This window comes from Penicillium canariense (assembly GCF_028826845.1).
Source record: "Penicillium canariense strain IBT 26290 chromosome Unknown utg000004l_segment0_segment0, whole genome shotgun sequence".
NCBI classification, from domain to species: Eukaryota; Fungi; Ascomycota; class Eurotiomycetes; order Eurotiales; family Aspergillaceae; genus Penicillium; species Penicillium canariense.
Genome location: NW_026622731.1, coordinates 965271 through 981026, shown reverse-complemented (window position 1 = coordinate 981026; position 15756 = coordinate 965271). Strand labels below are relative to the sequence as shown.

General features: G+C 57.3%; 6 protein-coding genes across 6 annotated transcripts; 3 read left to right on the top strand and 3 right to left on the bottom strand.

Annotated features, from left to right (window-relative positions):
* Positions 1-367: 367 nt before the first annotated feature.
* On the top strand, positions 368-935 carry N7482_006698 (uncharacterized protein; the record flags this gene model as incomplete). The annotated part of the gene is made up of 2 exons (XM_056688823.1): positions 368-482; positions 673-935. The coding sequence occupies 2 exons, from the start codon at positions 368-370 to the stop codon at positions 933-935; spliced, it is 378 nt and encodes a 125-aa protein (XP_056541252.1).
* A 189-nt stretch (positions 936-1124) lies between these two features.
* N7482_006697 (FluC/FEX family fluoride channel) lies at positions 1125-2609 on the bottom strand (the record flags this gene model as incomplete). Its single annotated transcript, XM_056688822.1, has 1 exon — positions 1125-2609. One exon carries the CDS (start codon positions 2607-2609, stop codon positions 1125-1127), a length of 1485 nt encoding a protein of 494 aa, XP_056541251.1.
* Positions 2610-2857: 248 nt separating this feature from the next.
* On the top strand, positions 2858-4201 carry N7482_006696 (uracil phosphoribosyltransferase; the record flags this gene model as incomplete). Its single annotated transcript, XM_056688821.1, has 4 exons — positions 2858-2932; positions 3294-3422; positions 3500-3599; positions 3768-4201. The coding sequence occupies 4 exons, from the start codon at positions 2858-2860 to the stop codon at positions 4199-4201; spliced, it is 738 nt and encodes a 245-aa protein (XP_056541250.1).
* A 1080-nt stretch (positions 4202-5281) lies between these two features.
* N7482_006695 (C2H2-type zinc finger protein) lies at positions 5282-7776 on the bottom strand (the record flags this gene model as incomplete). Its single annotated transcript, XM_056688820.1, has 3 exons — positions 5282-5423; positions 5486-7547; positions 7641-7776. The coding sequence occupies 3 exons, from the start codon at positions 7774-7776 to the stop codon at positions 5282-5284; spliced, it is 2340 nt and encodes a 779-aa protein (XP_056541249.1).
* A 2500-nt stretch (positions 7777-10276) lies between these two features.
* Positions 10277-11100, top strand: N7482_006694 (uncharacterized protein; the record flags this gene model as incomplete). Its single annotated transcript, XM_056688819.1, has 2 exons — positions 10277-10570; positions 10660-11100. 2 exons carry the CDS (start codon positions 10277-10279, stop codon positions 11098-11100), a joined length of 735 nt encoding a protein of 244 aa, XP_056541248.1.
* Positions 11101-11495: 395 nt separating this feature from the next.
* Positions 11496-11897, bottom strand: N7482_006693 (uncharacterized protein; the record flags this gene model as incomplete). Its single annotated transcript, XM_056688818.1, has 1 exon — positions 11496-11897. The coding sequence occupies one exon, from the start codon at positions 11895-11897 to the stop codon at positions 11496-11498; it is 402 nt and encodes a 133-aa protein (XP_056541247.1).
* Positions 11898-15756: the final 3859 nt, after the last annotated feature.

The window sequence follows — 15756 nt, the reverse complement described above, 5'->3', positions numbered from 1 at the left end:
TCTCTCCCCCAACTTCTTGAGTCCCTTGACGGACATATCGCACATCACAGACTCTCCGCCCACCCCCAAATCCCCTTCCTGTCGCAACCCCGCCCCAAGCACCGTCCGCCGACATCATCGTCGATCCCCAATCCCCTCCCGTGCTTGGCTGAGGCTGAGGCTGAATCCGCCCCCAACTTCAAAGCCAACGCCCGACTCCCCACACCTCCGCCCCAACTCCACCCTCTATCTGCATCTGCTGCAAGTCGGCGGGCCAGCCCAGAAGGAAGAGCCGGCATTATTGCTATTGTTATTGCTGTTGTTGTTGGTTATTGAAGCAGAGCGGCAAGTGCAGGATACAACTGCGACTGGTCGATCCAGAGGCGCCATGACCCAGTACCCGGAGTACACGCCCGCGTCCTCGGGCCGCGAGCTGGGCATTATGTTTGCGTTTATCGGGGCCTGTCTGGTGACGATGGGCATTTATTCGTTTATCTGGCGGGGTATGTCATGTCTTGCATTAGTCGTGGTTCGGCTCAATACCCGATCTATAGATGGGGAGAGCATCCAGTCCGTGCATGCCCTGATGCCAGGACCAGGCGTTCCCATCGAGGGAACCGGTCTCTCCTCTGCAGTTCTTTTCTCTGCAGTTCTTTCTTCTTTTTACCTGGGAGCTAACCAGCCCGCTTGCAGGAGTCCAACGCCGCGCCCACGCCGAAGACCTCGGCCGCCGCAAGGCGCTGAAGAACGGCTCCTCGATGCCGGGTACCCTCGCCGCCGCGGATGGGCTGCACTTGGGCAACACGACGACGGTGGCGGCAGGCCCCGGGGCCGAGCGGATGCACGAGAAGATGATGGATCGGTATGCGGTGGCCGGGGACCGGGCGGAGTTGGCGGTGCATGGGATGGCGAGGGGGGAGAGGGCTAAGTTTGGGGGGAGAGGGGATCTGTTATGATGGGATGCACGAGATTGGCATGAGAGGGCAAGAGGGCATTGGATTGCCATGGTATCAAAATGGAGTGGGATCTGTATGTACTGGGCTTTTGGAATGAACTGGAGCATGACTGGCGATCTCTTATGATCGTCCTCTGATCACGATCACCCTATACTGGTATAGAAAGGCACACGGTCTCAGATGGGAGCATCACCCACACACCGGCTCCGCAAAGCCCCTCGTCCATAACAAACTCCCCATGATCACCACCAGCAAGCCCAGCCCAACCCCCACGCTCACCCCGCCATACAAGTACGCCTGCCTCCTCCTCGCCACGCCATTCAGCTCCGCCACCCACGTACTAACTGTCGTCGCACTCCCACAAAACCCATCCATCACGCCTTGCAAGACCTGGCACCCCGTCAACGCACCCGGTACCACCGCCCCCAGGCCCGACACATGCTGCAGATCGTAGCACAACCCCTCGACCGCTGTCCCCAGCATGTTCACTGCGAATGTCCCCAGCGGGAACGACGGCACCCGGCTGTTCAAGAGCATCGACACATAGAACCGCACCAGACACCCCACCGGCGCAAACACCAGCGCGAACACCGCCCGGCCGCGCCACGTCTCGGCACCCCCATGCCGGTCCGGCGGCCAGATCGCCAGGAACACGGCGCCGAGCCAGCAGCCCCACGCCAGGAACACGACCGCGCGGTCCAGCACACGGCGCGTCAGCGCAAAGGGCACGGTGGGCGTGATCGGCGCCAGCACGAGCGCCAGATGCGCGCCAGCGATCAGCGCCGATAGGCACAGCGAGACCGTCACCAGCAGCACGGCGACCAACGCCATGAAGCTATACCCGCCATGGCGAGGGGCGATCCCCGCCCCCGCCGGGAGCGAGGGGTCCGGCAGGGCATTTGCCAGCGCGAGGAAGACGTCGCGCATGAAGCTCGAGAAAGACGTACAGCAGCCGCAGAAGCCTGTCGTCAGGCCGATGTAGAGCGGGATGGTCTTCTTCACGGCCAGGTGGGTCTTGGCGCGCTCCGCGGCCTCGGGTCCGTCTTTTGGCGGGGCAGGTGGTGTGTCCCATTCTTGTTGGAAGAGTTTCTTGTCTTCGGCCAGGAATCCCATGAGGAGGCTGCCGGTGACGTTGGCCCAGAGGACGCCGGTGACGACGGGGGCGCCGGGGTAGAAGGTGAGGGCTTGGAGGCCGAGGCGGGCGAGGGTGCCAAGGAGGGAGAAAAATATGAGGTAGGAAGTTATGTAGAGGTGGGTGGCGCGTTTGGAGAGAGGGGTTGTCGGTGTGGTGGGTGTGGTAGGTGTGGTTGGCGCTGCGGTTGGCGTTGGCGCGTTGGCTTCGGACTCGGAACCAGGGCGTTCGAAGGAGTACCATCTTTGCCGTTGGGAGGATCTCGGGGAGACAGGCTGGGGCATGACGGTCTCCGTCAATGCCGGGTCTGCATCTTTCTCGGCATCGGGGAGGATGCTGGGGCGTGGTATTGGCTCGGGAGCTTGCGTCGGCGCGACGGCCTCGTCTTCGGAGCAGGGCCGCTCTGCTGTGCAGCACCGGGAGCGCTGGGAGGAGATCGGGTCGACGGGCTGCGGCGCAACGGTCTCGGTCAATGAAGGGTCCGCATCTGGTTCAGGGCCCTCTGCAGCCGCGGAGAGGTCTGGCTCTGCTGGCGGCGCCATGCTCTCGCGCGCGGGAGTGGGAGAGTGAAGGTTAGGCCGTGCCGAGGAGAGGAACGCGTGAAGTGGGAGAGTGAAGGTTAGGCCGTGCCGAGGAGAGGAACGCGTGAAGTGGGTCTGCGGTGGAGCTGATAAGAGCACCGCGATAGCGATCGTCACCGATGGAGACTCTACTCCTACTCTACTCGAGGGAGTGGCTAGTGGATAGTTGATCAGTACAAACAATTGAGTGCTAAGCAAGAGCAAAGGTTATGAATCGCACTCTGTGCAAAGCACTGAGCCCGAGCTGGGCCTTGACGAGGAACCCGGTGTCTACCGCCAGCCAGGTACAGCTCCGGACCAGGTACAGACGGCCGGCAATGACAAGCCCCTGCGGGGAGTTCTACCCCTGTAGGCATCACGATAGCTACTGTAGGGGGCACCAGCCACTGGCAGAATCGGCCTCCGCACACGGAGTACTCCGTACATTCTACCTGGACCCAACCATCGGGGAACGTGATAAGCAGCCTGCAGCCAAGTGGGAGATAAGAACACCGCTCCCCCTCCTTTGTATACCACCTCGCCTCTTCTTTCTTGCCCCTATTCACCTCTCCCCTCTCCCTCAATTATTGTCATATCATTCTTGTATTGATCATCCGCAATGTCTCTCCCCCCCACGTCCACGTCTCTACCCACCCCTGCCTCCAGGCCAAGCTCTCGCAGCTCCGCTCGCAGAACACCACCCCGCGCGAAACAAGGGCGCTGGTCGAGGAGATCGCGTCGATCTTGGGCGTCGAGGCATTCGCAAAAGGGCTAACGGTAGCAAAGACGGGAACCGTATGTCCTCCCAGAATGAAATTGAACTACGGAGAAAGATCCGATCATTCGCAGAGAGACCTCCTAACGTCCCACAGGACCGCACCCCGCTCGGCGTCGAGTACGAAACTTCCACCATCGACCCGGCAGACCTGGCCCTGGTGCCCATTCTGCGCTCAGGACTGGGCATGGTAGACGGTTCGTGCTATTCTCGCTCTCTCTCACTCAAACCAGACTGCGCACTGCACTCTCCGCGCTCCACGCTCCCGCCAAACACCCCCCACCCCTACCCGTCCCCATCCCTATCCACATCCCCATCCCCATTACTCATCCCCATACCAACTCCCAACTAACAACCACTCCCAGCAATCAATGCCCTCCTCCCAATTGCAGTTCCTATCTACCACCTCGGCCTCTTCCGCGAACCAGTCGGCCTCCAACCCGTAGAATACTACAACAACCTCCCCTTCCACAAAAGCGCTCTCTCCCCCGCCTCGCCCGCCTCCACAGACCCAACAGCCAACACCGCCGCAGCCCCGCTCGCCATCCTGCTCGACCCGATCATCGCGACCGGCGCCACCGCCGACGCAGCCATCCAGACGCTGCGGGACTGGGGCGTGCAGCGGGTGATCATGTTGAGCGTGCTTGCGTCGGCCGAGGGGGTGGCTCGCGTGGCGGGGAGTTGGGAGGGGGTGCAGATTTGGGTGGGAGCGGTGGATGAGAGTGTGAATGAGAAGGGGATGATTGTGCCGGGAGTGGGGGATATTGGGGATCGCTTGTTTGTTGCGATTGGGAAGTAGACGAAGAACGTGTGGTTGGAGGGATGGGGGGAAGCCCATGTCGGACATTACTCGGATAGATACAGTGCACGACTAAGACGTCAGGTGGTCCGAAGAGCCGGATCGAAGATACGAACCATCCTATGCCTCCAGTTGTCCGAGCAGAAAAGAGTAGAGTAGAGAAGAGAAGAGAAAAGAGAAAAGAGTCCCCGCCAAAATGTTGTATTCGTCGATTACGTATAGTACATGTAAATAAGATAAAAGATAAAAGAGAAAAAAAAGGCAAATCAAATAAACATGTGCAGGTGAAATTAAATGCAAAAACCAAATGCTGAGCTGAAAAGAGGCATAGAAAAACGGCAAACAGATCAAAAAAGCAGATCGCAAGGCGGGGAAAAGGGGAGGCGCAGCGCAGTATCAAATGACATAAATCAAATCAAACAAATGCAATCAACATCAAATACAAGCGGCCGAGTCGGCGGCAAATTACCTCCTGCCCCGGGTGAGGCAGCGAGGCAGGGTAGCCAGCCAAAGCCCCCGGTCACGCGAAGTAGACAGAGGAGAGAGAGAGCGACACACAAGAATAAGAGGAAAATGCACAACTCGCAGCAACAAAACATCCAAAGGTATCAAAAAATCAAAAAAGGCAGATGGACTGACGGGGGGGGGGGGGGGGATTAGGGGCTAGTTTGTCGCAAAACACAAGGCAGTCAAACATGATATAAAAAAACTCCGTCGAGTGCGAGAGCAACACGCAGGACCAGCCAGGTGTCGAAGAGGGAGAGCCAAAAGCGCAAATGAACACCACACCAGACTCCCTGGTGTAACGAGGAAAGAGGAAAGAAAAGAAGATGCAACCCAGAATAAAGCCGAAAGGCCAGAAATCACCACACAGGCGTCACGACGGCGGTATCTCCCGAAGCCAAAGCCCAAAAACACCCCGCCTAGCCTACTGGCGTTTTAACCGTTCCTGAGTTTCCCATGTGTCCCAATGAAAGCGTCCAGATAATGAGAGTAAGAAAAACAAACCGAAAGACAACAAGAAAAGGCACAGTCAAAAAGACGAAGAAGAAAAGTGAGCCAATGAGAGTGGCGAAGTGGTTAGTACGCAGTACCGACGCTGGCGAGCGACTTGGTGGGCACCACGTGAATCGGCTGATCCTTTGCGACACGCAAAGAATCCTCGTAGCCAATCAGTGCCTGGGAGTGCAGCTTGAACGACTCGCCCATCAACTTGGTAATTCTAAGAAAGGAGTTAGTATTTGCGACAAGAGATTCCTGCAGACCGGGAGATTGAGAACTTACCCCCAGACAACCACGCCGTCAAGGATGTTACCCCAAACACGGGCGACGGTGGAGCTGAGTTTACCAAAGGCGTCGATGGCATCATCGTCGAATAGATTCCGCACCTTGTTGTAGATGGCCATTTCGGCCTCAGTCGCCGGCTCGTCGTCATGTTCCAGGCGGTAGAGCCAGAGACTCAGGATAACCATCAAATCCAGGCCGCATAGCGGGTGCTCGACGCTCCAGTTGGTGGCGGAGGTCTTTGCGACCCAGTTGATGCCCTGGATGGCAGCAATCTCGATGCACTCGAAGCATTGCTCAACAACCTTGTTCATCTCCTGCGAGCGCTTGACCTTCTCGCGGGCGACGGTCATGGCAGCAGCCACCTCGTAGGAAGAGTGATAGCGCATGGCCTCCTGGATGGACTTGAGGTCGACTTCAAGGCGGGCACGAGTGTTGCGGTAGACCGCCATCGAGTTGAAGATCAGAGGGTGGCCCTTCTGGGGAGTGCTGAGCGGGACAACAATAGTCTCCGGCTCGCACACCTCGAGAGAGCTCTCCCAGGTCTCCAGAGCCAAACGGAGCTTGTACTCGGTCACCACATCCTGCAGAGCCTCGAAGCTGCGCTTGTGGTTCCACACCTGCAAAAACAGAGCGTTGATCAGAACGCGAGTAGCGAAGGCGCTGTAGCGAGTCTGCTCGCCCTGGAACAGGAAGTCGTGGGCCTCGCGGACGGTCAACGAGCTGGAGGCGGCGATGCTACGGTGCCAGGTCTCCTCATCCGCGGCGTCCAAGTTCCAGAGGGACTCGGACGAAGGCAGCTCCAAGTTATCGAACTCGTCGAAGCTCATCGCAGGGGTGTGATTGAAAGTCAGAGTGAGCATGCCGAAGAAGATGTAAACGGCAAAGTAGGTACGACGGCAAGACTCGTCCTCAATCCACTCCTCACGCGATGGTTGAACCGCCTGACGGGCCTCGGTACGCAGCTTGAGCTGGTACCGGTTGCCAGCGACCATGTTGGCAAGGAGACTCTTGATGGAACAAGTCCACTCGAGACCTTTGGGGTCACCGCTCCAGCTCTCGAAGACCATGTTGAGCAGGGTGCTCTGCATCAGCCACAGCGGACACTTGCGCGAATCAAAGTTCTCCTTGTGTTGTAGGAACTGGTTAACCAGAACCTTGGAGCCGACATGAAGCATGAAGGCATGGTCGCGCTCGAACGTGTACAGAGCCCCAATGGACAAAACAGCCAGCAACAGCGGGGTCGGGGCCGAAGTCGGCTTGAAGGACTGCTGGTGGAGGAATGGCAGATGGGGGTGGTACAGGTTGAAGTAGGTGGACAGGTACCGGTTCAGAGCGGCTGAGGAGGGAATCTGGAAGTTATCGGGCAGAGCACCCAGGGTGTCGGCGCTCTGCACGCGCTCGATGATCAAGCTACGCTCCATATCGTCGGCTAATTGAGGGGGCCTAGCGAGGGTCAAAGCCTGGCTCGGTCCGGGAGACCGGCGGTAGTTCACAGGGCTGACGGGGCCAGTCATGGAGGGGTACGGGGACAGTGCGTTCGGGGTAGAGTTTCCAGACATGGAAAGCGAGTTCGACAGAAGCACGTCTCCCACGGGGCCATGGCGGTCGACCAGGGTGGGCATCGAGCCAGTTTCCGCGGGCGAAACGAGCGTGTCCCAGGGCATCTGGGGCAAAGTGGCGTTGCCCGACAGATACGGTTCGAAGGAGCCGCGTCCAGGGGAGAGGGAGTCGGAGCGCTCGGAGACCTGACCGGTCACGGCTGCTGCAGCCTTATGTTGGAAGTCTGTCATCAACATGGCTGCAGTTTCAAGGTCGACCATACCATCGCTGCTTGCCTCGATCTGTTCCAGTGTTGCGGGATCGATCGTGATTGAAGGCTTGGACGGACCCGCCGAAGAGGGCTTCTGGACCCCTCCATTTCCACCGCGTCTCCGACCCTCCGCAACCAAGGGGATACCGCCATCTTTGGCGTGCACAGTTCGGTCATGGCGCAGGAGAAGGTCGCGGCGCACGAAGGTACTCCGACACTTCAAACACTTGAAGGGTCGCTCTTTTGTGTCTGTATAACTCAAGTCAGTCTGGGGAGAGGGCTTCTTTTTCTTTTTCTTTTCCCCCCGCCGGAAGAGTGGGAAGAATGGGAGAGAAGACTTACGGGAACGCTCATGTCGGCTGCGATGTTCACTGCGGCTGAAGGCGCGATTGCAAAATTGGCACTTGTACTTCTTCTCCGGAGCGGAAGACTTCTTGGCCGGCGAATTGCTGGCCGTCCCGGGAGCTGAGGGAGCCATGTGTGTCTCGAGTTCGGGTCGATTGCGTCTCAAGCAAGAATCGAAGTCGACGGCGATGGTATCGTCCCCTGAGTGAGCTCGCACCGGTTCTGTAGGCGTGTCGACGACAGGAGTTCGTTGGGATGTCTGATCATTCCTTGGGGTGGGGGATCGATGGGAACCAAGATCGAGAGGGGGTTGTTGATGGTTGCGGGAGAGGCGAAAGTGGGAGTCCAGCCACAGGCGGACGGCGGGGGAGTGGGATGAATAAAATCAATAAGAGAAAAAGGAACGCTCTGAAAAGAAAGGCGGATGAGCGTTAAAGCACCGCGCGAGGAGGGGTTGAGAGTGTTGAAAGGTGAGAGGTGGGAGGTGGGAGGAGGAGGGGGAAGAGGAGTAGGAGGGGGAAGAAAGTGGATGAGGAGAAAAGAGGAATTTAGGAACGCCGGGGGTGGGAGGGGAGGGCTGGCGTGAAGGAGGGGAGAGGCTAGCAGAGTGGAAGGGAGGGCGAGGGGAGGGCCGTGGGCCCAAGCATCGCTTACTACGAGAGGGCCGAGGGGCGAAAAGCGGGACTGGCTACATTTTACAGCATGACCGATGCAGTTAGGGCGGTCACAATCGGAGGGGGACACTCCCCTCTGCCCCTCCACAGAAGGCTTCGTAAGTCACGCCCAGCCCCCCCCTCGACGTGGTTCCCTGCGGCCACGCACTTCCCGTTCCTCCTGCCACAGCCGGCCCAACCTTCCACGCGGAACCCGCCCTGCTCTCCGATTGTATGTCCCCCCTTTTACCAGACACCATCGAGTTGTACTATCGCCAAACCCAAATCACTAGCCCTACTTCACTAGAGACAACAGATGCGACCCGATCGAGAAAATAAAATAAAAATAAGAATAAAATAAAAGGGTGCCCACATGGCTTCCACCGCCTCGGTCCCACCGGACGTTTGCTTCTTGGGAGGGCCTAGGTCGAGATTAGATAAAACACACGTCGATACATAGAGTGGGCGATACATAGAGAGGGGCCAAGATAGTAGGGATCCCCGCCAAAATGGACAGAGCATAATCTATGTATACAGAGGGACAGAGAGTACGGAGATAAATGCGATGTCTCAAGAGTCAAATTCTACGCCCAAAAAAGCAATCTCGTCCGGGAGGCATCATGTAAAAAGAAATAAGACCAAAAGGGAACGACGAATGAACGCAATAATGAAATAACGCCGTCTGCTGCGAGGGCATGGTGGGCCAGTGGCCCCTCGCTCAGCCCGGCCAGGGCTCGATGGGTCCGTCGAGCCCTTTGTTTATCGTAGGGGGGAATGTGTGGCTGGCATGTGAGGCGACTTAGTGTCTTCGATCGTGGCACCCTGCGGGCGAGTCGACGGCAAGGACGGAGTGCGGAGGATACGGGTTATGCCTACAGAAAGATCCGGAGTGTTTGGAGATCGCCTCATTGCTACGTAACTGGTTCGTCCCATGTTGCTTGACGTGGATGAGCCTACCCCGCCGTTATCATGTCATCCGATCACCTCCCACTTTATGCTGGCCCTGTTCGGTCGCAACCATGGTTCGCGCCTCCGCTACCCCTCTCTGTCATGCCAGAAACCCCCTCCTCCGATCGGCACGATCACAGATTGGGCTCGTCCGGCTGGGGCGTGAGCATAGTTCACGCTTCACGTAATAATGAAGGCCTTCAGGCGCAGCGTCACACAGTTGCGAATCAGACGGGCACTTGGGTGTGTTGGGAATGAGACAGGGATGGGTTGCAATTTCCCAGTCCCCGGTATGTCTGCTAGACCAGTCCGACCAGGAAACCAGCATCCTCGTAGGGAATGGGAATGGGCATTATAGTACAGCAGAACCAGTCAATCCAACTGGATGGACAAGTGGGAGGCCTCGATCGGCTCGGCTGTGAATCCTAGCCAGTCCCCGGCACCGTCGCAGTAGCTGCAGGTGGTGGAGGGCGATCCCGCCCACACCACCACCACACCACGCCCTGCCAGATGGGGCCCAACATGTTGATACTAGCTGTTGAAAAATAGGATTTGGCTAATCGATCATAGTGGAGGGGCCCAAAATCAGAGACGCCCGTTTCGGACGGTCAGCGCCACAGGCTGCCCGGTGTCTCAACTCCTCCGCCAGCGAGAGTGTGCCAGTGGACTCCGTGTTTCCCCCTGATTGACAGATCAATCGCCCTTTCTGACCGGTACTTTCGGCACAGCCCCAGCCTGACTGGTGCAGGAGCAGAGTTTCATCTCGGCCCCTCTGTGGCGGTTCGGCTGTGCCACGCTGGTAGTCCGTGGCTTGGATGCATTATGATGGGAAGCACCCCTTGAAGTACTGAAGTACTGCGACGCGCTGTGCAGGTAATCCTTAGTCACGCGTCGTGGAGAATCGCTGACTCTCCCATGGACTGTTGGCTGCCCACTTCCACCATATTGTATGTACGACGGCGCGGGCCTCCTGTCCGTGTTACTTGCCCTCGAGACATCAGCTGCCGGGCTGCAGGGTGATCTGCACGCAAGATGCGAATCGCGAATCGGGGGCGGGCCTTGGGGATAACATCATCTGATGCCGCTCGGCTCTTGCTGTTTCTGGCCAAGATCCATGCGCAGGAGTCGCGACGCTGGACTGGACTCGGCGGGGTCCGAATGTATATCGTATACATCGCTATCTGCGATCCCGAGTATACCGGTCGTGGCGCGACGGATCTGCTATCTCCCGCCTGTCCTCCGGTGCTGCATATTCTGTATCGGCAAAATCGAGGAACTCCTTCTCGGGGTCCACTCGTTGATAGTTGCGAGGCAATAACCATCCGCGTGAGCTGGCACGTACACCGCAAAAGAACAATAGCATAGCGCAACGCGGAGGGATCCGCGAATTCCTCCCGTGGGGCACTGCATCATAGGAGCCCGAGGACGCGGAGCACCGACGCGGTTACTTGGGAAACGCGTCTGGCGACGCGCCTCCACTCGAGTGGGGTCATTTGGTCCAGGACGGCACAGAGTGGAAGGTCGTCGTCAAAATGGCATTTGGGTGCATCGGTACTCCGTTCTCCAAGCAGAGTGCTGTGCTCCCCCTCGCCTCCAGTAGACTGATAGATATTCGCTTCGTCAGCGACACGTTACCTTGTCCATCCCATGAGCGCAAACCCCCTGGTAAGCAAGCACCAGCAAATCCCCGAGGTTACGCGGACCACCCAGAGGACCATCGCAGTCTCAACAAAACTTCCCTGGGCTGGGATTCAAGCGGTGAACCGGGGAGCTTGAGCTTTTCACCACCTCAACGCACTATACGGAAGACTCCGTCGCCGCAGCCGATAGGGGCCCTGCAGGAGGATGTGATTTGACCTGTGGGAAGGCCAGGATGTCGATCCACTTTCCGATGCAGCGGACCGACCCCGTTCTAACGTTCTCGACCCAAGCAGGAACCCTGCCCTCCTGAAGACGCGTCGCATCTGAGCGGTGACTTCACCGCCCTGCCAGCCGCACAAGTACGTTCCTTGCTTCCCGCGAAGCCCACCAGTTGATCGAGGGTCGATCATTCCCAATCCCTTCGATGGGGAACACGTCCCGAGACCTCATTCCATTCCAGAGCGGTCCATCACCACCGGTCTCAGAAACGGGCCCCAATAATGGATCTGCGAAAGGGATCGCACATCATCGGCCCAGTTATGAATCAGCCCGCTCGCCAGTTCTCTAGCCTCCGACTCCACCCCGAATACTAGGCCCGCCAGTGCCGTTGCTAGAAACTCAGGAAGTGCTTCCCCGGCGCCGGCCCCTGAACTAATGCCCACCAGCTGCCGGTGAAGGCTTGGCTGGGACCAGTCCATCGCCCATCGCCCATGATGCCCCGACTCCATCGTCCCGACAACTCCTGGCGCCGCGCGACGGGCCCATAGGCAGGGCCCCGTTGGTCTCCGCCCAGCACGCCAGGTCGGTCTGGAATTTCATGAGCAGCCTGGAGGATGTCGGTGAGGGCTGATATCGGACCTTGCACCGTGGGGTGCGAGCCGTCGCCAGCTTCACCGCTTCGACACATGGCGGGCCAGGATAATGCGGTGCGCGACAGATCGCCATGGCACTTTGGTGCGCTGCAGCTTGCCCGGCGGCAGGGACGGTGACGGTGACGGGCTGGACTGGGCATGTGCGATAGGCGATGGGGGTTTGAAGATATTCGCCACTGGACGAGACCCATTGTGCGCGCTATCGCTTTACACTTTCGCTAAAGACTGGGGCCCGGAGCATCCCCCCAACTTTGCTACTTCCCAAGGCTCGGGGCAACGTTGAGCAAGACATTCGATGAAGTCAGGGGTCCACTAGCTGAACACGCGGTGCTGGCCCAGTTTCATTACATACTCCAAAGGGCTAATAACGTCAAGACGCTGTTCTCGCCTGCCTACTTGGTACAAAGCCCAGCGTCAGACTGGAGGTGAAGGGAACCGGCCCCCCCCCCGTATCCCGTATTCCATCCTGGCAGACACAGGAGGTTTATCGGCCGTTGCCTGTGCCGTGCCGCGACGAACAAAGGGCCTGGACTTCGGACACCGACCACGCAATCAACCCGACAAATGGAGTTGGGCCATTATTGCACATGGATAGTTAGATACCCATGGTTTACGATGGACATTGCCCCTCCCCTCGATAGCCTTTGTAGCTTGTGATGATGAGGCGGCACCATCGATCTATTGAATTTCAACACTCGGGCTTGTTGATGCGGCCCTTGGCTCGAGGCGGAAGGGGGCATCCGGGGAAAGGGGTTAATCCATGGTTCACTCCCGCGATTTCTCGTGGATCTTGGTTCGCGTTGCACGTTCGCTGATATCAGGGCGAGCGAGAAAACCCGGAAGGATCGTGTTCTAAACCTACACCGTACAGTCCAGCCGAGCAGGATAGCAGCGTCGCATCCGTGCGGGTTAATCCGTCCGTCGTTCCCCGTACACCTTCCACTCGCCATGTCCCTGGAAATTGTAAGGGCCAACGGGGAGGGCCGATGCAGGGGATAGTCGGCGTCCGCCCTGGAAAACTAAGACTCATGCCTGGATGTACATCCTGCTAGCCCATCTGACCTGGATGGCCACTGTCCTCCGTCTGTGGTTCCGCCTCCATCGCAATCAATCATGGATTGCAAGTGGGCAAGGAGGGTTCCATTCATCTCTGCCCCCGCGCCGGGGGAGTCGTTCCGCCGAATTTTCTCGAAAAGGTGGAAACCCTCCGCCCCCCCTCTTCCCCCCTTTAGTCGATTGAGCTGGTTTAGCTTCTTTAGTTGGTTTCGTTGATGACGGTTGGCAGACGGAGAACCCGGAGAACTTTCTTCCCCCTAAAGTTTCAAGTCTAGCGCCCGTCGCCAGCGACGAGGCTAAGCCCGTGTAGTGTCCCAGGTTGTCATGTTGGATGCTGGTGGGCTGGGTGGGTGGGGGGCGTTAGAAGAAAGAGAAGGGAAGAAAAGGGAGGCCGAGTGGAGATTGGCTCCATTCGGATCGTACTTTTGCTTGTGGGCGGCAGAGGATGGCTGGACTGACGACGTCCAGGTCCATTTGAGCTAGTGTAGGTCCCGGTTTCTCCCCTTCGCTAAGATGCCCGCAGTTCCACGCCCTAACCGAACAACAAAAAGGGGGCGCAGGGTGATGATCAAGGATCATCGGAGACCCAACGTGCTGGTTACGCCTCTATGGATGGAGCCATAGGGACCTGTGGTGCCACTCGATTGGCTACCCCCAGCGCCGAGCAGCAGGACTCGTCTCCCTGGAAATCCGTCCGGTTGGGCCGCCGATGATGTCGCTGTGGAGGGGTTAGGTTGGTTCCTGCAATTCCCGTCACGTCCGGTTCCTGCAAGGAACAGGATCGAGGGACGCTTTGCAGTAGCAAAATCTGACCTCGGTGTTCGACGAGAGAGGTTTATGCTTCCCCCTGTTCGGGTGTCTGGTTGCGGGAGAGCTGTTCATCTTTGGGTTAGACCTTTAATGTAGAGGCTTGTGCAGTGTTCAGTCGTCGACGTGGTGATTGTAGCTGTAGGCATCTCGCCTACCAGACGCCGTGGGTCTACCTTTTTCTGCTCGGTTCTTGGTTCTCTGTAGAATCTAGCAATATACAGGAAATATACTCCATATTATATTCGCTTACCTATAGACTTCGAAGCGCCTCGCCTGTTCATTTTAGAGCCGCCACGCACGGGTCTACGACTTCACTTGACTTCTGAGAACAATATCTACTTGTTTACTCTGTGACGTACCACTATAAAACCCACCTGAAAACCTCGATTCTACCTACGTGTTGCTGTTCGTCGGGCTACTCTTTGGGTCCATTAGATACGGTGGATATATATCATGGCTACGAGCTCCACAGATGAATAGATATGCCCCAATGCACACCCACGGGCCTGGGCCTGTCATACAAAAACCATATTTGATAATCACACCCGACAATGAATTCCTTCAACCAGAAGAGTGCTCGTCTTTCCTCGGCGGTCACAGCTACAAAGCGAATGCGGTCCAAGGCAAATCTCCCAGCCGAGGGACATACAGTATACATACTACATGAAACTACAGTACATACTGTATCATCTGTTACCACACGAACATAGTAATAACAAGAATGGGTTTCCTTTCACATCATGGGCACCATGAATACTAAGCATTGAACATCCAATAGCGCATGCCAGCAGCAACTTGGCTTGCAGAACGTGTCGGACGGACGGGCCCAATCTATCCAGAGACCGAGCCTCAACTGTGAGCGTCCACACCACGACAAAGCGACCCCTTTGGCCTGTGCTACACCATATCTGAACCACGGTTACATGAAAAGCATAAAGCCATGTGAGAATTGCCATCGGGGGAATCCGAGTTCTTTGTCATTCCGACCTGCCAAGTCCGTCGTTTACTCCGTACATGCCTGAACCAAGCCCGGGTCAACCCCCAGCCAGAGTGAGGCAATCACCTCTGATCTACAGGCACTATCGCCGTCTGTGCCAGAACAATAGCCGTGTTTCCATACTAGGTCGTTTCTCAAGACCATAGAACCTGCAGCGCCATGGTTATTTGTCCAAGACAGCTTTCTCCGCGGACATGTTATCGGTGGTCTCCCACTCGTATGTGGCTATCTGCTTCGCACGAGGGCTAATACTATGCCGCATGGGTGGAGAGGTTCCCTTTCTATCGGGTTCGCGGGACCAGTCGGTGCGCGTAGCCAACTGTTTTGCATATATTGACAGGGTTATCTTGTTTTTCGTTACGAATGTCCACTGAGCCTCTTGCCATGGTGAAGGTAATGCAATGTGCCGAGGGGAGTGAGGGTTTTTCAAGTTGGAGACTAGTCGAAGTATGTTGATTTGGCTTCGATCAAAATATGGAATTACCGCCCGAGGAAACTCAATCCCAGGACTTTTGCACCCCGGAAGGCAAATGCCGACTCCACGCCAATATCGATGAGGTTTCTCCCCCCCCCCGGTTTCCTTACCGTGACAAGACCTGGTATTCTTCATACAAATCTGTTCAGTGCGCGTCATCGCGCAAGCATGTCTACAGGTTTCAGGTCAAGTTCGCGCCTGCAGACCTCATTAGGAGCGGGCCGGAGAGACTCCTCTTGATCACTGCGTCATAGGGAACGACCCGACCATGGCTATGGCCTGATTGCCACGCCGCATCACCTTCCATATCGCGGACTAGGAGTCGAAGCACGAGCCCCGGTTTCCTGCATGCGGCATATGTTTCGGCGAGCAACCCGGTTGATGCTATCCGCCGAGGCTATCAAGACAATGCCACCCTAGCCAAGAACAGAGCCAATTGTCTTCTCCGGCCTCACGCCTGCCGCGCGGACTAATTTGTGTCTCTGCAGCCACCATCAACGGGGAGGAACGTAAGCATGATCTCAAACGCGCCTGGGCCCTGAGCCTCGTGGTTGATTGCACGCCATGCAAGCCACATGGAAATTTAATCTCTGGTTCGACCTTCTAGAACGGTTCTGGTGCGGAGGTAGTGTCCCCTCTCTGGTACGGTCTGTGGCTCGTG